This window comes from Hippocampus guttulatus, chromosome 6 (assembly GCF_054856545.1).
Source record: "Hippocampus guttulatus isolate MCC_2025c chromosome 6, RoL_Hgut_1.0, whole genome shotgun sequence".
In the NCBI taxonomy this organism is placed as follows: Eukaryota; Metazoa; Chordata; class Actinopteri; order Syngnathiformes; family Syngnathidae; genus Hippocampus; species Hippocampus guttulatus.
In genome coordinates, this window is record NC_141266.1 from 23539213 (window position 1) to 23564237 (window position 25025).

The window sequence follows — 25025 nt, forward strand, 5'->3', positions numbered from 1 at the left end:
ATTTAGTTTTTAATCTCAAACAATCACGTCTTGTTGTGTTGCGTAAAAATGTATATTTAAGATAATCAATACATTTCCTCGACACACCCACACCCCCACGCAGGCATTAAACTGCAAAATGACGTCATAGCAGAAGAAGACAACAGGACCATCTCAGTTTTGAAATGCAGCACTTTTTTAAATTACTCAGCATTAGAAAATCGTATTTAAAAAAAAATCACATTTCCCCCATGGGTCCGTCCCATTGTTTTTATAAAAAAAGATTTTTTTTAACATTTGGTGGGAATAAGGCATAAAATAAACAGGAAACCCTTGAAATCGCCATTAATCATGGTCATGGGGATGTTTAAAAAATTGACAGGCAGATGCTGGAGGCAGTTTGCAGAGTAGGATGACGATGAGATGCATCCCCAGTTGAGGCAGCACAGGTGACGCACACAATGTTCCTCAGCAGCTGCTTCATAATGAGATAACTGTCACCCCCGCCCCCTTAAAAAAATGAGGAGACTTAAAATAACAACACAATTGCTCCTTTTCATATACGAACAAAACAGCTGAAGGAAGTGGCAACGATCAAGTCAGGGAAAGAACATCCATAGACTGGAGCAAGTGACAAGCGTGATTTCCTTATTACAAACTACAAAATATTGCCATTGAATTATAAAATCAAGTATTTTTGTTTCAAAAACAAATTACAAGCAAAGGTAAAACAGCGAAAACATTCATGAACACAAGGCCATGTTGAGTCGGTTGGGTTTGTGTCTGTACAGTAGCTCATAGAAATGAGGACACCCCTCACATTTTATATTAGCAAATCTGAAGAAATGACACTTCACTGCGATGAAAAGTAGGTGACATTTTCACTGAGGGGTGGAATCACTTTTCTTGTTGTTGTTGTTATAGACAATGACTGTGTTTATTTATTTTGAAGACGCATTAAATTGACAACGACAAGAGTTGATGATTTATTTTGTGGGGACAGCAAATGTACACTGCTTGTACACTGACTAATTTTACCAAGGAGCAAAGTGTCATTTCTTTTAAGATAAGATAAGATAAGATATCCTTTATTAGTCCCACACTGGGGAAATTTACAGCCTCCAGCAGCAAGAATGTAGGCAGAAAGAAGAAGAAAAAACAAACAACCGTTTTGTGTTGTCCCATGAATAGAAATCATAAAATATTGCCAATATGTGAGGGGAGCCCTGACTTTTGTAAACTATTGTGTGCGTGCGAATTGCAGCGCTGGTATCTTGATCTCACAAATCAACGGGCATCATTTGTTCTTGCAAGGCGCAGCAGCAGAGGCAGCAGTGTTTTATTGTTACATTCCAAAAGCGCACTGACTCCTCGCTTCCACCTCATGTGAAGCTTTGCTGCTGCCGCTGTAGTTTGGAGACGGCGAACTTAAGAATCATGAAAAAAAAAAATAATAATAATAAATAAAAATTTAACTAAAATTATTGACCAACGACAGGCTCCGAACCCGTGACTGCTGAGTGCAAATAGTGTATTCCAGAGGATTAAAAATAAGAATTCAATCGTGAAGTTGCTTGCCCCTGACGGGTTCCCCAGTTAGCCCGTGTGGCACAATGGTCGTTTTTCCTGTAAACATTTCTCCAAAAATGTTTATAAAGACGTCCTTACTTTTTACACAAAATATATAGAGATTTATTTTCACATGGAAATATGTATATATATATATATATATATATATATATATATATATTTATATATATATATATTTAAAGGCCTTAAAATATTTTCTTTTCCGCTCCTTTTGAAAGTCACAGTTCCCTTCAGTGGAGATTTTGACCTGCAAAGGAAGCAGAGAGACACTTGAACATCTTTTTTTTTAAAGCTAGTTAACGTGCTCCAAAACAACAACTCTGTGAGTCAAGTAAAAAATCTTTCAGAACATTTGGATAGCGTCCGGCAGGCTACTAGTCATGACATATGCCTACTCGCTTGAGGTTCACTTGTGTACTTGTAGGCCCAAAACGGCATAAGTAGTGGGGGAAAAAACAAAAAACAAAACAAAAAAAACCCCAGGTAAAATAGTTCTATTACTGATCTGAATTGTTTTATGAGTAAGAGTGTACTAGTACATGGACCTTGAGCTGGTTGTAGACTAAAAATGCTCCAACAGGTTTCCATCCTGCAGATGTGAAGCAATGTACTGAACGACATCCAGCTTGTGTGATGCGCAGTGTTTCCAATGCATGTGTAGAAAAACTCTTCTTCGAATTTTCGAGGACAAACTCTACACCAGGTAGTGCGGCGTCTGCGTACCGAGCCGTCGTTTAATCCTGCTTTTGCGGGCTGCGTTCCTTCTTAGGCACCAGCGCCTTCCTCAGGTAGGGCACGATTAAAAATGCTACGAGGAAGAAGACGTGACCGCAAAAGTACACAGAGAAGTACACCTGCAACACAAAAAGCAGAGATAGCCATCGTCAGGACGTACAAATGCAGAACGGTCGGGGGAAACATACAATAGACAAACCGAAATGGCTTTCGTTGAGATGTCGCAACTCCTCTCAGATGATCGGTACTTTGGTACTCAAAGCGCTTCACATTGTTACCTCGCTGAGCGACAAATGACGCAGCATCACGGTTCAGTATCTTTCTCATGTACACTTTGACGTGGTCGCACTGGTCGGGGATCAAACCCCAACTTCTGGGTACCATTGATCCATGCCTCCCCCAGATTGTCTTTCTACATGTGTTGCTGCACTGTTTGAGTTCAATCTGCATATGGCGCTGCGATATCGATGCAACAGTAGTTTGTGTCAGGATTATGCTGGCAGACTAAAAAGCTACAATATACATGAAAGCATCACTGAATTAAACACAAATCAAATTTGCAACAGTTAAAAGTTGCACAAGAAAAAGATGTTCAAGTGTCTCTCTGCTTCCTGTAAAAAGAAAAACAATTTATATAAATTGTTTTTAAAATTGAGAACTGAAGAAGCAGAAAAAAAATATAAGACCTATAAAAATAAACTAGTAAATATTATAAGAACCAGTAAAAGAGATCATTATCATGCACTATTAGAGCAGAATAAAAGTAACACACAAGAAATATGGAAGATACTTAACCAAGTAATCAGAAATAGTCCTAAAAAAATGTATTATCCAGAGTATTTTATCAAAGGCAAAAATACTATTTTGGAAAAAACTGCAGAAATAGCAACTGAATTTAATGAGTATTTTGTCAACATCGGCAGTAACCTAGCAAAACAAATTCCTGATCCAACAAACTTGTTTGAAATAGATAGATATGTAGAAAAAAACTCCTCCACGATGTTCCTTACTGCTGTAAAACAAGAAGAAGTATCAAATATTATAAAAACCTTTAAAAATAAAAAGTCAACTGATTGCTTTAATATTGACATGACAATAATAAAGCAGATTATAGAATATGTAGTGCGACCTTTCACGCACATATGCAACCTGTCATTCAAAGCTGGTATCTTTCCATCAAAAATGAAAATTGCTAAAGTTATTCCAATCTATAAAAGTGGAGAAAGACATCGGTTTACAAATTATAGACCAATATCACTACTACCACAATTTTCAAAAATATTAGAAAAACTATTTTCTCGCAGACTTGATAGCTTTATACAAAAGCATGCGCTGTTAAGTGAGAATCAATATGGCTTCAGGGAAAAACGGACCACCTCAATGGCAGTTATGGAGTTTGTGGAAGCAATAGCCACTAATATAGACAACAAAGAATTTACTGTTGGGGTTTTCCTAGATCTAAAAAAAGCTTTTGACACAATAGATCACAGTATATTATTGAAAAAACTAGAAAGATATGGCATTAGAGGTGTAGCTTATAAATGGATAAAAAGTTATTTAGAAAACAGATATCAGTACGTGCAACTCAACAATAAAAAAACGAATCAACTAAAAATCACTCACGGAGTTCCTCAGGGGTCAGTGCTTGGTCCAAAACTATTCATCTTATATATAAATGATATCTGCAAGGTCTCAAAACAATTTAAATGTGTCCTATTTGCTGATGATACAACTTTCTACTGTTCTGGAATAAATCTGAAACAGCTCCTGACAACCGTAGAAAACGAATTAAACAAATTAAAAAACTGGTTCGACAGAAATAAATTGTCACTTAACCTGAAAAAATCGAAGTTAATTGTTTTTGGCACAAGACCAATCAAACACCAAGCTAAAATTATGGTAAACTCAATTGAGATAGAAAGAGCGTATGAAACCAAGTTTCTCGGATTAGTAATAGACTCAAAACTATGTTGGAAGCCACATATCGATAACGTAAAAAGAAAAATAGCCAAAACCGTAGGGATCCTCTACAAAACCAAGGAAGTGCTAAATAAGAGATCTTTGTACACATTATACACTTCATTATTATTACCATATATGACCTACTGTGTGGAAATATGGGGAAATGCCTGCAAAACAAACACACTCCCCATTCTCAACCTACAAAAAAAAAGCAATTCGAATTATTAATAGATCAAAATATACGGAACCCACAAATCCACTATTTATCAAATTAAATACGATGAAATTTTATGACCTGGTTGACTTTAAAATCGCCCAATTAATGTACAAAGCACACAATAACCTGCTCTGCCAAAACATTCAGAAGTTTTTCGAAATTCGAGAAAGCAGCTATGATTTAAGAGGTACCAACTTATTCAAAAAACTCAAAACAAGAACAAACATCAAGCAAAGAAGTGTATCTATCAAAGGTGTTAATCTGTGGAATAATCTCGAAACGGACCTGAAAATGAGTAAATCGCTTGCTGAGTTCAAAAACAAATTCAAAAAAATAGTACAAACAACCTACATCAATCAGAGTTAAAATGATAAATTCAAAACATTAAATATAATGATAAATCAGAACTAAGTTGATAAATAGAGAAAGGTATATAAATATCCATTATGAATACAAGAGAAAATTGACACAAGAGTGTCAGGGTGTGGAAGTATATAATCCCGATACAAACCAAAAGTTGTAAAAATATCACGGTTAAGGGTAAAGTATGAGCCTTAATGGAGACTTCTTTCTTCTTACTTTTTTCTTTTCTGATTGATATAAAAATGATTTATTAGATACAATCACATAACGGGGTAGGACTAGATAAGTTTTTTACTTCTTCCTACTCCCTTGAACATAATAACTGTGTTGTATGAAGATTGATTTCTTTCTTTTTTTATCTACCTTATTTTCTGTCAAATTATTACTGTATATATGTTTTATGTTCAATAAACAAACAAACAAACAAACAAACAAACAAGAGTCAAACATATTAAAATGAAACTTGATTCAGCCAGTTTAAACTTTTTAAAAAAATCCAGTATACATTTTTTTCCTTTTCATGTACAGTACATTTTTTAGGGACAGTTCAGTTGTATTTAACTTTTAAGTACATTACAATAGACGGCATTTACTCTTTGGTAACTGTTTGTTTATAAACATTTAAGTCAGTCTTTTATTGTGAAAATATGCATCTTTTATTCTTTTAACATTCCGTTTATAATATCGTAGTGAGTATTTTACTTTTCAGGGTGGCCTAAATACTTAAAAAAAAAATGAAACCCACAACAGCAGATGTGAAGAAGCATTGTGATAAGACTCCTTTTTTTCCCAAAGCACAACTCAAGTCAACTTTTGGTCCGAATGTCTGGATCCTTCTTGTCTGTGCACGACGGTTCGCAACGCACCTTGAGCCATTTGTCGTAGAAGAAGATGCAGAAGGGCACCAGCGCGTAGCCCATGAAGAGCCAGTGAATGATCTGCTGGATGATGTAGATGAGAGGCAAAAGTGGCCCCTTGGACAAACGACTCAGCATTGGACTGTCCCGCACCAAGGCCTGATACTGTCACAGCAGAAACACACACACCGGGATTTTTTTTTTCTCCTCGTAAAGTGGGCCGCTTGCCAAATTAAGATCAGAGTCGATATTTAATATTAGGCGCATTTAAAAGGGAGATGCATCGGATCAATACGCTTGAGTCGCTCGAGAACAAGACGCACAAGTCTCATCATTAAAACGCTGTGCGGGGTTTCAATGAGGGAAACGCGGGGGAATGATGACTTGAAAGGTCTGAGATAAGAATGACAATTACCTGTCGCTCAACGGTGATGATGAAGAACTCCATGGAGAAGCACATGAGGTATCCCGAGTGAAGACCGTGCCATAAAGTCAAGAAGAGCAGAGTGGACACATGGGAGAGCGTCTTGTTGCCCAAGAACTTCAGCCGCTTGAACACATGCCTGGAAAACCAAAAATAGAAACGACGGTCAGGAAAACGCCAACCGCTTCAGAAATATTTCAATCCTAAAGCTTAATACTTCTTTCGACACTCTCATTTTGGTTAAACCACACCATGAATGTGACAAGTCGCTTGGGCTGACCGCCGCCCCCTCCCCCATTTTGTCCTTTTTTACTGCCGCTTCTCCTCTCCCCTCCTGTTTGAGTTGGGCAACGTGTTAAGGAGCAAAGTGGGGCTTTTGCTTCCACTGATTGGGTGAAAATCACATTTACCTGCAGTGCTTTATTTAATTAAATCATGGTGGGCAACTAAAATGACAGAAGGGGCCACAGTTTTTCATCAGTACAACTGCGGGGGGTCGGGGGGGGGGGCACAAAGGACCACACATTTTTGAACCAGATGTACAAAAAAAATGCCATTTCGAGTTTCTTTTCTGGGTGCCGCACTGACCTGGCGGCCCAGGCGTTGGTGTTGATGTTAAAGGAGGCGATGGTCCCCCCAAAGACCGGCGTGGTCTCGAAGAGCCACACCTTGACGTTGGCGCAAGCGTCCCACTGGTGCTGGCCCTCCCTCACGCCGTTGTAACCCAACCCGGCCAAGATGCAGACGCCCTCCTGCAAACGCATCATCATCATCACTGTCACATTTGCTGAGTATCATATTTTGGGCACTAGAAGACGTTTGCTTGTCTCATGAAGGTAAGCCATTTTAAACTAAAAAGAAAAACTTTTCTGTAGTCAGATTCAGAATTTCTAAATCCAACTGGAAGGGGCTCTCGGCCGTCAGCACGATGAGGGAGCGAGGTCGAGCTCTCATCATCATCAATATATCCTCAGTTGTCAAGTCGCACCCGAGTTTAAGTCCCAGGACGAACTAGCCAAACTATGAAACAAAACAGTCTATGGTACATCCTATTTATTTATACCGATGAATGTTCAGAGCGCTTGAAATTAATGAATATTTTGGTGTCCCGCCCCTATTTTGTGACGTGATCGTCCCGACTTTTTGTGAGAATTGTTGCATTAACTTTGCAATGGCAAAGGTTTTTGATACAAGTCTTGTAGTCTGTGTCATAGGCAGATGTTCATTCACACTTACCGCTATGAGCCAGCAGCAGACATATTTATACAATATGATTTTGGCCCAAATCATAATGAATAAGCAGCGAAACCAGAACGGGTGAGCCTGCGGAGAAAACACAAAAGTGACACAAGACTCGGGGCCACTCCCGCCTCCCCCCCCCCGCCCCCCACCAGGGCCTCAAATGGCAATGCCGATACTCACGTCATACTCATCCGTCAAGTAGTAGCTCTCTTGGAAATGAGGACTAAATATTGCAAATATGACCAGAAAGAGAAAACCCAGAGAGAATCTCTTCGCAGCCGGTACGACGCTAGAAGGACAAAACATGAAAAGATGGTGGGAAGGGCAAGCTGCGCCATCCGCTGAAAGGGCGAGCCGACTTCTTTACCTGTTTGGAGGCTTTCCCGGGCTGTCGCTGAGTTCTCCCGCCACCAGCTTCTGGTAGCTGCGCAGCGTGAACTGCGGGCCCACCAGGAAGCCGCCGTAGAAGTAAGAGAAACCGAGCACCTCCAGCAGCGAGGGCACGCGCGGCAGGGCGGCGCTCTTCTGCTGCGCGCTGAGCTCCGCCTAAGCGGTGAGCGTCGCACATGAGCGGAGAAAACATTTGGATGGACAGTTAGATTTCAGCTGGGGGAGGAAACGCAAAGCCAAGAGTGCTCGCAATCGCAAAAATGGCTGCGTGAAATCTGCATTCGGTGCCTATTTGCGTTTGCTGAGCATTTGCAAAACATTGTACTCGTGTTTGTATTTATGTTGCCCACAACGTCCACCTGTTCTAGTGACGGCTTCTTACAACGCACGTAAAACGAGCCGGAGAGAGATTGTTTCAAAACTTTTTCCCGCCTGTGCAAGTTAGAGGTCACGTGAATGGCGGGTAACGTTTTGAAGCAATTTCTCCCCGGTCTCATTTATTCACAATCGCAAAAATCTGGCATTGGTTCTCCTCCCGGCCAAATGAATGTTTAGCATTGCAGGTCTACCAAGTGCAGTGGCCGGTGAGTGCATGTGGAGAAGACAAACACAAAAGCAGGAAAAAAAAAAAAAAAAAAAAAAGAAGCAACGACATCAACCAACTCACTGGTTCTTTCCCGCCGTCATAGTAATCAAATGCCAAACCTGGAATCAGAAAGCGTAAAAAGGGGCGTAAGGAACCGTGTTAGGGTGGCTAATGAATGAAATCATGACCTTGAAGCAAGGAGGGCCGGCGTGCGCAAGCGGTTAATGGCCGTGATAAAGCGCTGATAAGACGGCGGTCGTAAAACAGAAAGCGCAGGCGCCTGCTTTGGCCAAAGGAGGGTATACCAATCAGTTTGAGCGTGAGGACGCAGTGAGGCATCGTCCATTTGATGTCGTACTCCTCCGTCGCTGTGAAGTAGTAGCCTGCCAGCAGGTACAACTGTAAGAGGGGGGGGGGGGGGGGGAGTATTTCCATAAACATGCCCTGTTCGTAAAAACGACTGGGAAACAAAACAGCACATTAGCTAAACAGATTAACGCAAATGTGAGGACAAAAAAAAATAAATAAATTGAACTGAGCACATATTCAAAACATCAACATTTTACAAATACGGTATGTTAATGTACATTCGCTCACGGCAAGAGGGACGACGGGTTATTCATTAACGCGCGATAGAGATTATTAGGGTGGAAAAGGAACATCGAGCAAGGACCGGAGAAACGACGGAGAAGAAAATGAGGACTTTCACCCTCGAAAACTCGACGGACCAACGCCTTGGGACGCCTCTTCATTCATCGATCTCGTCGAAAAGCAGAGATTAGGAAATCATCTCCTGGTACGCTAATATAAAAAAAGAGCACTCGGTGTACGGCGCGCTGTGATTAATTTTATGGGTGGTGGACTCCCTATGATGCGCTCAGCAATTCGTTGACTTTTTTTAAATGCATTTCAGCTTTTCCACTTCTTTTTTTCAAATTGTTCAAATGAGATTTCAATACGACTCTTAAAATGCTCATACAGGCTCATGCTCAACCGACAAGATAAGCGTGTGGAATGTGGGAAAATGATTGTCTGAATCCAGAATAGGGCTTTTGAAAATCTTGATTATTATTTTTATTTTTTTTTTTACTTTTATTTCCGAGAAACATATCTTTGGTGCCCAAGTGACCACAACATTCTAGCAGCACAAATGCATGACTTAAATCATGCGGAATCACAACAGCAGAGTTGTACTTAGGAACAGTAGCATTTATTTCTGGAATGGTTGCTCGTAGGCATATTTAAAAACGTGGGCAAGACATTTAAAGTAGTGTTTTAATTTTTCTACATTTAGGAGCAGTGGTCATGATTTTTGGTTGTGCACTGCTTGTGTTTGGAAAAAAAAACAACTAACGAATAAAGAAGACGCCCCCCCCCCCCCGCTCCGTGAGGATGCCTCACCATTTGAAAGCTGAAGCTGCTGAGGATGGCCGTTACCGTCCTTCCCATGAGCCTCAGCATCAGGAACTGCACAAAGATGCATACTGCCGAGTGATAGATCTGGGAACCTGTCGGGGGTGGGAGGGCACAGATCAATCGGACTCACTCGACTCAATGTGCTTCGCTTACTTCTACAAGTGATGGGTGAGTGCGGCAGCGGACACACTTCATTGGTGCGACAAGCTTCCAAGTCTTATTACACAAAGAGGAGAGATTAAGCAACAGACCTGCTGTGAGATCCAAAGAGCAGCCACCAAAAAAAATAATAATAATAAGGGGGAGGGGAAAAAAGAGAAAATGCATCAATGTGAAAAAGTCAACACATCCTTTCCGAAGGCACTACACAAGTGTTTTTTTTTTTTAAACTTCTATTTTTTGGGGGGAAGGGTGGCGGGGTGACGCCACCACAGAGAGGCACCGTGGTTAGCAAAGAGGAAATATCAGGCCATGAAACAGGAATGGGAATGTATTGCGACACAGATGGAACAAAGCCACACTTGGCAGTTGATGGTAAAAGTTCCGATCAAATGAGAGCCAACCGGGATAAACAAGCGAGCCAATTCCTGTCTGCCGTCTGATGCAAATTTGCCACGCCATCAGCCATTCGGTCAAAACACGCAAACTTTGTTCAGGCTGCTCAGCACAAAAGCAAAGCATGGTCTGCTGAATGCGTTTCGTTTTGTTTTTTAACCTGGCCGACCAAGCATTTTTATTTTCAATAGTCGTGTAATATTTGCTGCTAGCTATTTCGACCGAAAAGTTGTTTGATTAAAATGGACTTATACATGTTCAGGTTAGAGCATAGGTGTGAAACTCAGGTCCTGGTGGGCCCCTGTCCTGCATGTTTTCCAAGTCTCCCTGTTGCAACACACCTGATTCAAATGATCAAGTTCAATGTCAGGCTTGCGCAGAGCTTGCCGATGATCTGTTCATTTGAATCAGGTGTGTTGCAACAGGGAGACTTGGAAAACATGCAGGACAGCGGCCCACCAGGACCTGAGTTTGACACCCCTGGGTTAGAGTGTCGTATTTTTTTCTTATCTAGTAGTATATTACATTGATTAAATACAATTCAGTTAACTTTTAAAACCGGCCCCCTTACCCAAACCTTTATTCCGGTACAGTTTTTTAGTAACTTCTATTCAATACATTTTATTTGATTCAATTATTGAAGTAACCTTTCTTTTTCACTTTTTTGGGGGGTTAAGTTTTGCTATATTTGAGCATGTGTTAATATTTAAACGGTGCATAATGCGACAGTGTCTTCAATAATCTGAAATATACGTTTTCGGAATAACACCTGCCACATTTAAAAAAAAAAAAAAAAAAACACGACAGAATTATATTTCAGTGTTGGCCATGATGGTTTGACATATTTCTTCAGGTGATACTTGGTGGAAAATGTTTGCTGGATGAACTATTTGACATATTTTGCATACACGTTTTCACTGTTTTTTTTAAACTACGAAGGACCTGCACCACGTTAAAAAAAAGAAAATCTAAAATGGCCCTTGAGCAAAAATGCGAGGAATGCATTGCAGCTGTACAGAAGTATGAAAATGAATGGCAGCTGTATAAAAAACATGGCCCACATATGTGGCGGGGATAAAATTGCAGCCATCGCCGATGACTCACATGAAATGCAATTATTGTATTTTGCTTTTGTTTGATTCCCTTCACTTGCATCTTCATCCACAAATGGGCTTACTGCAAGCAGCCTCAGGAGTTTTCCCCTCCATAAATAACTGAATTTGTTGGAAAACCTTTCAACTCGCACTCAACCGAGACTGCTTTGCATGCAAATACGACACAAATGCACATCGGTGCCCTGAGGGCGCTGAGCCATCGCTACGAGAACCGGCAAAATCAGCCTGTGGAAATGTTCGTTCCAAATCTCGCATGCAAAAACAAACCAAAAAAAAGGTAAAAGTGCATCAATAGACGCTCTCATGAGCCCGGAGATATTCTCAAGAAAGAGGTGAGAAAATCCACCGAAGAGACGCAAGTGGTGATAAAAGTTGTGTGTGGTCTCCACAGATTAGCATATGGAGCACACTCATGCAACCACTGCTGGCCCGAGCAGAATTTTATTTGGGTCCTCCCTACCCCCCCCCCCCCCCCAAAAAAAAACATGATCGCACTTTGTGGTGGGCTGGTCGTGACCAGGGCGTCTTGAGCAGTTGCTTCGTCTGCTGCTGCCCCTCAGAAAAAAAAATTCACTCTAAGAGTTGACATTGGAGGAAAGAAAATTGGGCACACAATTGGCTGTTAAGCTCTCCGGGAGAGCGGATGGGTTCAACAAGCACAAAATGGGTGCTAATGACCGCGTAGTTCAGCGAGGAAACGGAAAAACGTCCTTGACTTTTCACATAAAGCATTTCAGGTATCTTCATTTTTTTTCTCTCTAAATTAGCCCTCAGTATAGTTTCCAGTAAATTGTAAGTGTTTGTGCGATTCAAATCCCCGCTGAGAGTGCGCACAGCTTCCCCTGAACTCTCACAGACTTTTATTTTGAAGGTGGCCCACCTAGTGGCATGACGGCTAGCTTAACTTGTCTTTTCGACCTTGATTAATGAACTTGATAATTTGCTGTTACCCACCGGCACCCCCCCCCCCGCCCCCCCCACACACACACACTTAAACCACTGGATAGACCTGCTGTCATCCGCGTGGGCACAGGACAAGCTTGTAAACCTCTGTAAAACGCTTTTCATCTCACCAAAGTTAAATGTGGCAAGAGCCAGTCCAGAGAACGTGTGGAACAGGTGGATAACGGTGGCCGACTGGTGGAACAAGAAACTCCGGTAGATCAACGCAAAGGGATATCCTGCAGGAGAGAGACAGTGGAGGAAATATCAACACCGGCAACGACAAAATGACAGTGAGAGTTTCATGACATCCAATACAAGTTGATTCGGTTTTGAAAAGCTCATCTTCAAACGTAAAAGTCAGCCGCAAAAGAGATCCGGTGTGTAAACGATCAGAAAGGTGAGCTAAATATAGTTTTATTCGTCTCTTAAACCTCAGCCACTATTTCTTCTTTCCAAATGTGCGAGGCATTTGTCATTTCAAAACCATTCGCCTGATTTGAACGTAAAGATCCTCGAATAAAAGCTGAAAGTCTGCGTTTAAAGCACATCTTCTTTATCTTCAAATCCATTGAAGAGGTGTTTCCCTCTTTCCGGGACAGTGGTCACGACGGTGGGAAGCTATTCAAAGTGGTTTCTGCTATGAGAATGAATCTTGGGGGGGGGGGGGGGGGATCCTTAAGTATATTGATGTAGGTTATAGTGGCTGCCTTTCCAGCAGCTTCTATATTTTGTTGTTCTACTTCTTCCTTTCATAACTTTGCTGCTGTGAATCTGGAATTTCTCCATTGTGAGACTAATAAAGGTTTTCTTATCTTATCTTATTATCATAATTTGTGCATGAAAGGGTTAAAGCCCAAAAATATGAAAACTGCATCCATGTCATAATATTTATGGACCAGGTCGTTCTTCTGTTACATCTTGTACTATTGTATTATTTCGTGCACCAATGGTGATGAAACTTTTCCAAGGACCGGGCAATATAGCCATGAAATAAAATATATATACACCTCTATATGTTTTTCCCAACAAAAATTCAGATTTTAATTTTTTTTCCCCTTCTTAGATTAGGGAAACGGTAAATGACAAGGAGGGTATTCAAATAAATATTTGCTTCTTTACATAAAATAATGAAGTGCTTCCTCTTGGAAAATGTCCCTTTTGTCAAAACATGTACGGAAACACAATCTTCAATGCATTACCGTTTTAAATATTCAACAATTTAACACAAAATGAGCGGCCACACTGTATTGCTCGGTTCGTCAATACGTACGAGCACGAGTAATGCCCGCTTCTAATTGTCCAGTTTAACAGGTGGGGCGAGGAAACCGTGGCAAAATATTTACAATTTGGAAGCACATAACTTGAGTCAAAAGTTGCCCACATTGCTTCTTTTGCAATGCCTAAATGGACACTATGTCTTTGTTGTTAGTGCAAGCAGCGCATGTCAGCCCAGACGTGCTTTGACCTAGAGAAGGCCTTTAAATCGACAAATCAACTTTAATAATTACCGATAAAATGGATTCATCACCCAGTCACTCTTTTTCCTAATTTGGGCCTTTAAAAAGGTGTTTGCCTTCAGACCACTAGGTTATGCAAGAGCCATTAAGCAACAAACAAGGACAGGGAACATGCAGACTATCAGATTTAGAGCCAGTATGTTGCCTTGCCTTGTGACCTTGCTGGCCTCGACGTGTGTCAGGGCAAAGTTCAGAGGAAAACCCATACAGAACACAGAACATTACATACATATTGGCATTCACCCACACAGTTCCACGTCAAGCCATACTGTCGGACGTAAATGTTACAAATTACAGTTACAGTTGCACAATGTTGACCCTGGAAAGTGTTTCCCTCGTGCAACCTTATAAAGTGATTATTGGACGCCTTACACACGACGAAACGGTTATTTCGACCACTTAATTTCAAACGAACGTTGGCCTGAAAGTGACGAGATGACACACAGAAAATCGCTGCTCAAAAGTTGTTTGATCGTTAGCTTCGTTTAAAAAGCAAACTTAACCGGCAATGCCCCCTCACGTTTTGGCGTGTTTATAAAACGCGTTATGGACAAGCACAATACAGTACTTAACATAACGGGCTCGTTTGTACTTGGGTAAACTCCGTTTGAAACTGTCACAACAGTACATGGAAGACGTTATGGTGACAGTTCCACGCAACAACACAGTCACTGCTCTAGTACAAAACCTAAATGATTTCTCAACCAGCGCTGGTATTAACCCGAATTGTTAAGATGAAGAACTTACCGACCAAAATTGACAATATTAGACGAACAGCGGGTTCGGAAGAACCCAAAGAGTCCGAAAGATTCTCCAGCCAGGGAAGCGCCATCTTTACTGTGGGCGGAAATGTCTCTACGCGAGGGGTCACTGAACTCATCCACACACTCTCTCACACACGCATGCATTCACGCATACACACACACGCGCGCGCGCACGCAGTCAAGATAGACTACGTTGCGTGTGAACCCGCAGAGGTTTGGCCCCCTCCGACCTCTCAAAAATGGACCATTCTGCCTCCTTCGATGTCGTCTCACCAAGTGAGCCAGTTGGGGCAACGTCGAGTGACGTGTTTATTAATATAAAGCTCGAGAGCAGGAGCTCATTGGGTGAGAAAAAGAGTCCATCATCCCCAGCCAATCATGGAGCGTGCTCTTATGAATATGAATAAGTAGTCCCCTCAAATGAATGGTTCCACTGTGTTCAATCATATTGCGTCGTCATACGTTTAGATGTTTGCATGTTTTCACACGGTGCTATTTTTTTAAACTATGAGGGCGTTAAAAACTGTGGGAAATGATCGTTAGGCGGAGCAAGCGTGCCTCCAAGTGGCAAGACTCAAGAACACAGAAGATTGGCATCTAGTTTTTAATGACAGCGATTGTCGTCGCAAGCATTCACTTCTGTTTCTTTAAACCGTTGCCAGTAATCGTGGGTTTTACATTCTAACATTTGCCACGATACGACTCTTTCAGTGACAATTCTCTGCTTCCCAGTATTCGTATAACAGCGAAATTGGACCCCAAATTCTTTTAATAAGGCAGACAATGACATCTTCTGCGGCGTTACTTATTTGTTTGTTTTAACCAGTGAGTGGGCTTCTCTTTAAGAGAAACCTTCTAGACAAATATCTAAAGAGTTTCACATTCCTAACCTGGATGGTTAACTGTACTGATTATATAACTTTGGAGCGATTGCTTTTGGTCACGGTGTCGTCCAAGTCTCATTCCACCCCTTACCCCCCCCCCCACCTCGTAATTGTCCAAATAATTAACATTGTAACTCTCAAACGACTACGACGTTATAAATTGTGGTGGTTTGATCTTAAAACATTGACGGTAGTCTACTAATTATTCAGATTCAACTCCAAATCGACCAATCGGCTGTGTGGGCGACGGCGGAGGAGCCAATCAAATGGCGAAACTTTAGTACATCGTTCTTTTTTTTAATTTATGTTTTGACTTAAATCATTTGGCCCACGGTGGACTTCAACAGATACTGACTGCTTAATTGAGGGCAGTCAACATTTGGAAAACGAAGGATGTTTCCTGTTGACATACAATACTTAATGTTACGTCCAGACACTGGCAAACCGAGGTACCGGGTTGCATTTTGGGTTAATCACTGTACTGCGCGGACGTGGAATCAGATGGGAGCCTTTTTCCACGCTGCAGAGCGGGCTAGTCTTTGAGAACCTCCTGGAGAAACATCTAAAGATCTTCAATTCCTTAATTATACCGTCACTTGTGTTATTATCCCATTAAAGACAGAGCTTTTGGTCACAGTGTCGTTTTTTCACCTGCTTCCCAAGTGTTGAATATCCACGTGTGAGGAAATAGGAAATACGTATATTTACATACATTAACTACATGATTGATAAATTGTGGTTTGAATTTCCTGATTTAATTTGAAGTTGGTGAATCGGGTTCAACACGGTGGGTGGGATGACGGCGAAAAAGCCAATCGAGTGACGTAACATCACAAAATAGTACTGTATGACTTTTTCGAATTTGTCTTTTGACTTAAATGTTTTCTTTATAAATGCGAGATCGACTCTACTGGACAGTCACTGGAAAGAGGCTTCAACCAAACGGGGTTTCTTTTCTTTTTTTGTTGCAAAAAATCAAAATGTTTCTGTTTCATTTGGAATTAAAGCTCTCTGTGGCAGGTCATAAAATATCTGTTTAAAGTAGGCTTAAAACAAAGAAGGAAAGCAAGCAAGCAAGAAAAAAATCCACCAAATTGGTGAATCATGGGGTGCCACACTGCAGATATGCAAGAGTCGACTTTTGCTACAAGTTGTACGTAATTGCATTTTTTGGTACATTTTCAAAATTAGTACTTATATTCTTCTACTTAAGACATATGTTTAATCAGGTGTGGAACCAGAAATTATTGTGTTGATTTGTTTGTTTGTTTCAATGGAGTGACCAAGGTGACGCCGCAGCTCCCCGTAGCAATTTAATTCTTATTTTTATCACCTCATCTACAGTCAGGGTTTCATACGGTACACTGTACACGTATTCAGAATGATGCCCATCACGCTCATAATCAAGCAAGACCGAGTCTAATTAAAAAGCAGCGTTTTGCTGAGCTTAATTTCCTAGATCTGCTACTGGCATTCTTTTCATCCATCTGCTGTGGCTTTTTGTGACTTTGAAAAATAAGTTGTATTTGTGAAAATGAAATGAGTTTCATTTTCCAGTCGGACTCATTTTTTCAAGACTCTCTTTTGTAGTTATACAGTATTAGGGAATGCGTTGAGAAGGTGATTTTCCACACAACCACTGAATGCCTAATGACATTTTGCTCTTCCTCTTCCTGAAAGACGGAGGCGCGTTTGCGGGCGGTCCGACACAAGCCAATCAAGCCGGCCCAGAGGAGGAGCTAACTTTTCTCTTATTTTATAAATAAGACGAGCGGTTGTCTAGCGCCTGGTCTTTTTCTTCTTCCAAGACCATCTCGACTTCGCCCTTTTTCATTCGACAGAGAACACACCACCCAACGGCAAAATGAGCAGGAAATTCTTCGTCGGTGGAAACTGGAAGATGAACGGCGACAAGAAGAGCCTCGGCGAGCTCATTCAGACCATGAACTCCGCCAAGGTGGACCCCAATGTCGGTAAGGAGAGCACCATTGTCGTCTTCAGAAATCACAAAGATGCGCAAAATGTTAAACAGCTTGATTATAAACTCTTTGCGGAAAGGTTCGTGCAGGTTAATAGAGATTTAAATTGGATTTCGTGTCACGTTCATCGGTCAATGGAGGGCGTGTTCGACAGTACGTAGTCCAGCCTTGCGGCTTCTGTTTGCGGTGACTTCGTGTACACCGACGACGCTTAACATCTGAATCTCTAATTGACATAACTAAACTGTTATACTGCATATACAATACGTTCTGCTTTTATCCAGTTAAAGCAACTTATTCGGGTCTCCTGCAGAAGAACCCCCCCCCCCCCGCAAAATGATTACACAATGAACGTAACGATAACCCGAGGTTCTGTCGTGTCCGATTTTTCCAGTTGTGATTTGAAGGCAACAGTTGGCAGAGCCCTCCCTTTTCCTGCAGGCTTGGTAAAACCCACCACAATGAGTCTGAGTCTGCTTTCACAGTGTTTGTAATAACAGCCGCTCGCTGTCTGGTTTTCTTTTGTATAATACATCTATTGTGTGTGCGTGTGTATGTGTGTGTCCTTCACAGCCCCCCACACACACACACCAAAATTGTTGAACTATGCCCTGTCTCACCATACACCCCTCACGCACACAGACGTGACGTCTGCTGAATGCGACCCTGACAAGTGACCTTTTGCGGTGCGGTGCTGAACTTCATGCAGAGGGTTTTGCAGAGAATTGACCTTTAGCACAGCATAAATGACACGGGGCTGTGTTTTAATATAGATGGCCTCGGGGGTACAGTTACGATTTGAATACCGGTGTATCAACTTCACTGCACTCTGTGCGATCCGACCATGCTGTACTTCCTTCGATAACATTCAACTGTTTGCTGATTTAGTAACGCTGGCTTCAGAATGTCTTTCTGTACCTCAAGTAGTGACATTTGTGGCACGGCATTGGTGCAATGGCGAAATCGAAACATTTAGCACTAAAAGGGCCTGAAGGAAATACCTTTTATACAGTTTGTGGATGCATAGAAGATAATTCAGGTTAATGTAAAATTTATTCTCATAGCACCCCTCATAGATCAGGAGTCGGGTATGCATATGTAAAATAATCCCATTTAGTTTTCCTCCCCCTCTCAATATTTGCGATTTACTTTTTTCAAGGTCCCCATCTGACCCCATCCATTTTTTTAAACAAACCCAAGTAATAACTTAATCTGTATTATCTGGATAATACATACATACTTGTTTTGGTTTTATAGATTAGTTTTATGCAAAATCTTTGTGGCTAAAATAAAAGCAAATGAACCAAGAATGAAATTGCAACTTCAGTTCACTTCTTAAAGACTTTGACTCGCAGTCTTTTAAGCGTTCACCATGACAACCAAGTTCTACCAAACAAGTACGTAAATCGGTGAGTCCTAACTCATATTACAACAATAACGCAAACAAATCTCCATGATCACATTTCTTCACTTAAACTTTCATGAAAGAGTGGCGTGTATATTTATGGGATGCACTTCTTAGGCACTGAATCTATCTAGACACGATATACATAAATAAAATATACTTATACATCAATAAAAAAAATTAAGCCTGCCAAGCGAACAAAAGAAGCTTTTAATTTGATTTATTTTTCTAATTGCAGCCTTTGCGATTTGGAAAATTATATTCTACTAAATCGCAATGTCAATTTTGTTCACAATCAGCATCGCTTTATTGTCATTTTACCACACCATGAGTGCAAAGAAATGGAACGGACAAAACGATGCCAAGAGACAGAAAGAGTCCTCCAAGTCATATTTTACAGCGCCTTGTTTTTTGCAGATTAAAAAAAAAAAAAGCAGTCCCAGATTAAGCTCCTCAGCAGCGCAAATGTGGAATCTATAAGAAAACCAAACCCAAAAGGCGCACTTTCTTTCTACAGAGGTGGTGTGCGGCGCCCCATCCATCTACTTGGACTTTGCCAGGTCCAAACTGGATGCCAAGTTTGGTGTCGCCGCCCAGAACTGCTACAAAGTGGCCAAGGGGGCTTTCACTGGGGAGATCAGGTATGTACAGTTCACGTGAATTTTTAAAATGTGGCTCCTCTTGACCTTCCATGACTTGCGTTTGCCACCAGCCCTGCGATGATCAAGGACTGCGGCGTCCACTGGGTGATCCTGGGCCACTCGGAGAGGCGCCATGTCTTCGGCGAGAGTGACGAGGTGAGTGCGTGCGCGTTCACCGTAAGGACGCTGGAATAGTGCGCGGCTGGAGAACGAGAGCTCACCCGTTCTTGTCTCGCCAGCTCATCGGGCAGAAGACGGCTCACGCGCTGGAGAACGGCCTCGGTGTGATCGCCTGCATCGGCGAGAAGCTGGACGAACGGGAGGCAGGCATCACCGAGAAGGTTGTCTTTGCTCAGACAAAAGTCATCGCAGGTAAGATGGACAGTTCAGAGTGAAATACAAAATGCCAAACTGTTATAACCCTGGTGAGTGGTTTTCTGTGTTCGTTAGCAGGATTACGGTCATAAAGTGCGCCCCCCATTTATAGCTGGGATGCGTTCTAGGGCCACTGGCAATTGGTGAAAATCATCTCGCTTTCACCACTCCCATGCGCTTAAACAGACTTAGACATTAAAAAACACACTTGAATTTATTCAAGATTATTTGGTGCAGAGAGGAAATGTTTAAATGTCATAATCTTTTTTTTATGTTGAATAATGTTTAACAAAAAAAAAATCGATGGCCCCACAAATGTGTGTTGTACATAATGGACAATTTAATCACAGCATCATATTTTTCAAAAATGTATTTTGATCCTTCAAGGTCTTAATTGCAAAATGTTCCCCCAACCTGTTGTCGTTACGCTTCAGGAATTTCCCAGTTTTCCAGAGCTCTGTGTTTGTTTATTGCGTGTGGCTTCACAGGAAAGGCCATTCATTGTCTCCGAATGCTTCGTTCTTGTCATGTCGCACACTCCAGATTGCATAAACGAGTTCCCCTCACCTTTCCCGTCATGTACAAGCACAAATGCGATTGTTGGAATTGCAAGGGGGTCTTATCTGACAGCTCTTGAAATCAAACATTACCCTCCGCTGCCTCTTTTCTTTTCGCAGCACACTGTTGATTGCGGAAACTGTACCTTGCTGCAACGTGGTGTGATAAACAAGCCCAAATACAAGTTTGGGCTCAAGCCCTTTGGGAATTCTGATTGGTGGAATTTCCAGTCGTCTTATCTCTTGTCTCATTTTGTTCCAGACAACGTCAAGGACTGGAGCAAGGTGGTGCTCGCTTACGAGCCAGTGTGGGCCATCGGCACTGGCAAGACTGCCTCCCCCCAGCAGGTAAAATCGGTCTCTTTGACGCCGTCGGTCGCTCAAAGCAGGAAAAGTACTCAAACTTGATACTTAAGCAAAGGGAACGGATACTCGAGTCACAAAAATATGATATGTCGGGAAAAGTAGAAGTACCGTTTCAACTCTGGTGCACTTGAAGGCAAGAAATGTACCAAAGTAACCGATTTATTTATTTATTTTTGCTGTCAATTATATCACGGGCCAAGCGATTAATCACCCCTCCAAACTAGCCGATGTTTGCGCCTTTTATGTCGTTTAACAGCAGTTGTACACAATTGACACCGGCCTCAACATTGACAACAACAAAATTTGATTCCACCTTGTGTCCTTAAATATATCGAATGAATTCTGTTGCCCTGTAAATCTCTTTTTAAAAATGTCTTTTTTTTTTTTTTTTTTTACAAGCAGCACCTAAGGAATCGACCTAGATGGCGCTATTTTATACGTAACCTAAAGTCACGGTGTGTTTGGGGGTGGGGGAAATAATAATAAAAATAAAGCCATGGTGCAACAGAAATGTGCTAAATATGACACCTTCAACTACTAGAAATACAAACGCGTATGACAAGGATTCAGATTCTGATAACTTCATGTATTGATTGCTTCTTCCTCCCATTGGATATTTGTGTGTCATTGTATTTATATGTTTATTTTTAGTTCTGTTAATTGTGTGTTCTATACAAAATATGCTTTTTATGAACAAACGGGAATACGATCATTGAAAATTTGTTATATAAAATATATTTACAGTTGACTCCACACCCCCTCCCAACCGTCATGTCGTCATCCGCGGTGGTTGGAAAAAAAAGTCACGAGCCTATTTTGAAAAAGTAAAAGTAAAGTGCAGAAATGCAAGTTTGGGGAGAAAAACTCAAGTCATCAGGAAAGAAATACTCTTCTCAGGTATCGATGACTGAAGAAATCTGCTGAAGTGTGCCAATGACGTCTTTGTACCACCGCTTCCAAGTTCACAGCACCTCCCTCGTTGTAAATTTGCAGGCTCAGGAGGTTCACGAGAAGCTGAGGGTGTGGCTCAAGTCCAACGTGTCCGAGGCGGTCGCCAACTCCGTGAGGATCATCTACGGAGGTTTGTCGCGGGGCAGAGGAAAAAAAACTAAACAAAAGAAAAGCCATCCATCCGACGAGCGTCCTGCATGGATCTCGGCTCCTGTGTGCTCTTCTTGCAGGTTCCGTCACCGGCGCCACCTCCAAGGAACTTGGCTCCCAGAAGGACGTGGACGGTTTCCTGGTCGGCGGCGCTTCCCTCAAGCCCGAATTCATCGAAATCATCAACGCCAAGATGTAGAGAATCTGACGATCCATCAACTTCACACTTTGCCCACCCCCTTTCTATCATTCATCACTTTAAATTAAAGACCCCTGCGCAACGCTGTAATGCTCTCCTTGTATGTGTCTGGGGCGCGTCTCATTTTGAGGAACAGGATCGGAGCGGGTTGGCACATGCCCTGCAAACTTGTGTGCACTCGCCACTTCCACAACGAGCTGGAAAGACCATTCGCTCTTTCCTTGAAACGGTTACCAGCCCGTCTTCCAATCACATTTATGATGAGCGCGTGTCTCCTCTTGTGTTTCTAAGGCATCGTCTGTGGCTTTCCCCTACCCGTACTGTAGCTGTACATGAGCCGCGCTCGCATTTGGCATATCCATGACGTGCCCGTTGATGTTGTGTCACGGCAGATGGCTTTGAGGGTGACAAAGGTCTGAGGAAACATAATAAAGCAATTAGAGATCCGTTGAGCGTCTTGTTTTGCTTCATTTGTGCAGTTTGATGAATTCGGTGTGGCCTCTGAGGACCATAAAAACTGAATTGAGCACTGAAAAGAAAAAAGGATCCCACTTGCAGAAAGTACAAGAATATTCATTTGAGCCGAACGGCAAACTTTACAAACTTACTGTATATATGAGACAAATCAAAAGTCTACGGACATCATGACATAAAAGTATGCAAGACATAATGCAATTATTCCGAGGAGAAGACAAGTTGATGCAAGTTATTTTTATTGACAGTGACATTTTTTTAATTGTAGTTATTTAATCATTCAACGTTAATACTTTTCATGACAAAATGCCATGATAGATGATCACATTCTAATTTCCTAACAAAATGTTATTTTGATTTTGAAGATTTCTATCAGTGGTTTTATTTAAATTTTATTTTATATTGTAAATTATTATTATTGTTTCAGAGGACTAGTTAACATGATACACCACCGGACAACCTAGATATGCACCAAAGTGTTGTTTTTATTTCCTGTATTTTATGTTGTAGTTGTCTAAAATGATTTATTAATAATTCTGAGGGCAAACATGATACATGATAGGACGACGCAAAAATTGACAAAAATTATCAAACGACGAAGAACATTTTCTTAAATCTTATTCCATATTTGTATAATTTGAAACGATTTATGTGGGCATGAAAACAGTGGCACTGTCGTGCATTTGCACCTCCACTACGATAGGGGGAGCAAATAATCGACTTGTCCATTCCTCCCGACGGAAGCTCATTTCCGTATTTACAAGCGGACCGTGACGTTCAGGGTCCAGTAAAAAACTACGTCTAGGCGGTGCAAATTGGAGCTTTTCCCTCTCCACGTCCGGCGACATGATGCTCTCCTTGAAAGCTTTTCTCAACGAGCGGCTGGCGGCGGTAGCGGACGAGATCTTCGGTGCCGTCGAGAAGACAATAGACGAGTACAAAGAGGAGCTTTGCCGCGTGAAGGACTTGGAGATCGGTCGCCTCAGGATGCAGCTCAGGCTTCTCAAGTCAGGTCGGTTTCACTGGCATCCATCAATCGAAAAACCTTCTTTGTATGTGGTTTTGTTTTTAATGTCGTTCTTTCCTTTCGCTAGATGCATGTAACGGAGCCCAGCTGCAGGAGCACACCCATCACCACCTCCCTCCTCCCCCTCCTCAGAAGCATGAGGAGGGCGCATCAGCAGACACGGAGGCCCCCGAGTCGCAGCACATGGAGGACGAAGGCAGTAGCAGTAGTTTAGAGCATCCCGGTGATGTTGCCCAAGTGAAGAAAGAACCCGAGAGGAGCCTCAGGGAGTTCTGGCTCGGCCACAGTTCAGAGCCTCTGGAGGACCTGGAGTCAGATATGAAAGATTTCATGTCCTCGGCGTCAGGCGTGAGGGCCGCCTTGCACGAGCCCATCTTGCCCTTCCACCTCTACCACTCCGGCGGGGTCGACGAGGGCAAGGAGAAGCCCTACAGCTGCTCGGTTTGCGACAAGCGCTTCGGCAACTGCTCCCACCTGGCCGCTCACATCAGGACGCACACGGGCGAGAGGCCTTACAGGTGTGACATCTGCAGGAAGAGCTTCATCACCACCAGCGCCCTCAACAGACACCAGACCATACACACCGAGGGTAAACACTACGTGTGCATTTACTGCAGCAAGGCCTTCAAATGGATGGAGTCTCTCGGAAGGCACGTGAGAATTGCCCACAAGAGGCCTAATGCGCCTCAATGACCTGCCATGTTTGGAAAGAAATGTATGTAGTCGTATTTATCATGTAAGTAGTATTTATTCAGCAGGTGGACTGGCGGTTCCCCTGTCTACCTCTGAGGTTTTAGGTTTGTGTTCTCCGGGTACTATGGCTTCCTCCCAGATCCCAAAACATGCCTGTTAGGTTCAGTCTAATTCAGTGATTCTTGAAGCGAATCAAAATAGTGCCACCCTTATAACCAACTTTAAAATGTACTTGGCCCACTGCTGTCCACATGGACCCGGCAATTGGGCAGCGACCAGCAGTCCATCATCTCGGATCGGCTACCGTTCATTGAGGACAAACGCTTTAGAAAATGGATTGATATTTACTAAATGGCATGTTTGCGAATGAAGTGGGGCCTCTCTTTTGGACATCCGTGGACTCAACAGCTTTTCCCTTTTACTTTTAAATTGAAAGTACTTGTGCAGTGTTGTCATTCCCATTTCTATGTGTACTTCCAGTTGTGAGGAAAAATGATTCCAATTATCGGTGTCTCCTGTCCTGTATGTTTTTCGACGCTGTGACTTTCAGCTCCCTATTGCCTTGGATGAGCCGGCTTGTCATTGGCTACTTCACAGATTCGTGTCACGTTGATGGTTTTTGAGGGTGAGGAGCCTTAAGTAAATATAATAAACTGTTTAGAGACTG

General features: G+C 42.1%; 3 protein-coding genes and 1 non-coding gene across 4 annotated transcripts; 2 read left to right on the top strand and 2 right to left on the bottom strand.

Annotated features, from left to right (window-relative positions):
• Positions 1 to 153: 153 nt before the first annotated feature.
• Positions 154 to 14947, bottom strand: lpcat3 (lysophosphatidylcholine acyltransferase 3). Its single transcript, XM_086113987.1, has 13 exons — positions 14641 to 14947; positions 12505 to 12612; positions 9747 to 9853; positions 8651 to 8744; positions 8427 to 8464; positions 7737 to 7915; positions 7550 to 7658; positions 7364 to 7450; positions 6716 to 6879; positions 6119 to 6266; positions 5713 to 5868; positions 2293 to 2423; positions 154 to 1816 (listed from the first exon to the last, which is right to left on the bottom strand). The coding sequence occupies exons 1-12, from the start codon at positions 14771 to 14773 to the stop codon at positions 2304 to 2306; spliced, it is 1443 nt and encodes a 480-aa protein (XP_085970113.1). The 5' UTR covers positions 14774 to 14947; the 3' UTR covers positions 154 to 1816; positions 2293 to 2303.
• Positions 14948 to 15486: 539 nt separating this feature from the next.
• Positions 15487 to 15542, bottom strand: LOC147204255 (U7 small nuclear RNA). The gene has a single exon (XR_015101298.1). It is a non-coding gene; the product is annotated as a U7 small nuclear RNA (small nuclear RNA).
• Positions 15543 to 17295: 1753 nt separating this feature from the next.
• On the top strand, positions 17296 to 22611 carry tpi1b (triosephosphate isomerase 1b). Its single transcript, XM_086114007.1, has 7 exons — positions 17296 to 17514; positions 19443 to 19566; positions 19638 to 19722; positions 19806 to 19938; positions 20761 to 20846; positions 21858 to 21945; positions 22046 to 22611. The coding sequence occupies exons 1-7, from the start codon at positions 17406 to 17408 to the stop codon at positions 22162 to 22164; spliced, it is 744 nt and encodes a 247-aa protein (XP_085970133.1). The 5' UTR covers positions 17296 to 17405; the 3' UTR covers positions 22165 to 22611.
• Positions 22612 to 23395: 784 nt separating this feature from the next.
• Positions 23396 to 25025, top strand: LOC147204257 (uncharacterized). Its single transcript, XM_086113702.1, has 2 exons — positions 23396 to 23650; positions 23733 to 25025. The coding sequence occupies exons 1-2, from the start codon at positions 23485 to 23487 to the stop codon at positions 24356 to 24358; spliced, it is 792 nt and encodes a 263-aa protein (XP_085969828.1). The 5' UTR covers positions 23396 to 23484; the 3' UTR covers positions 24359 to 25025.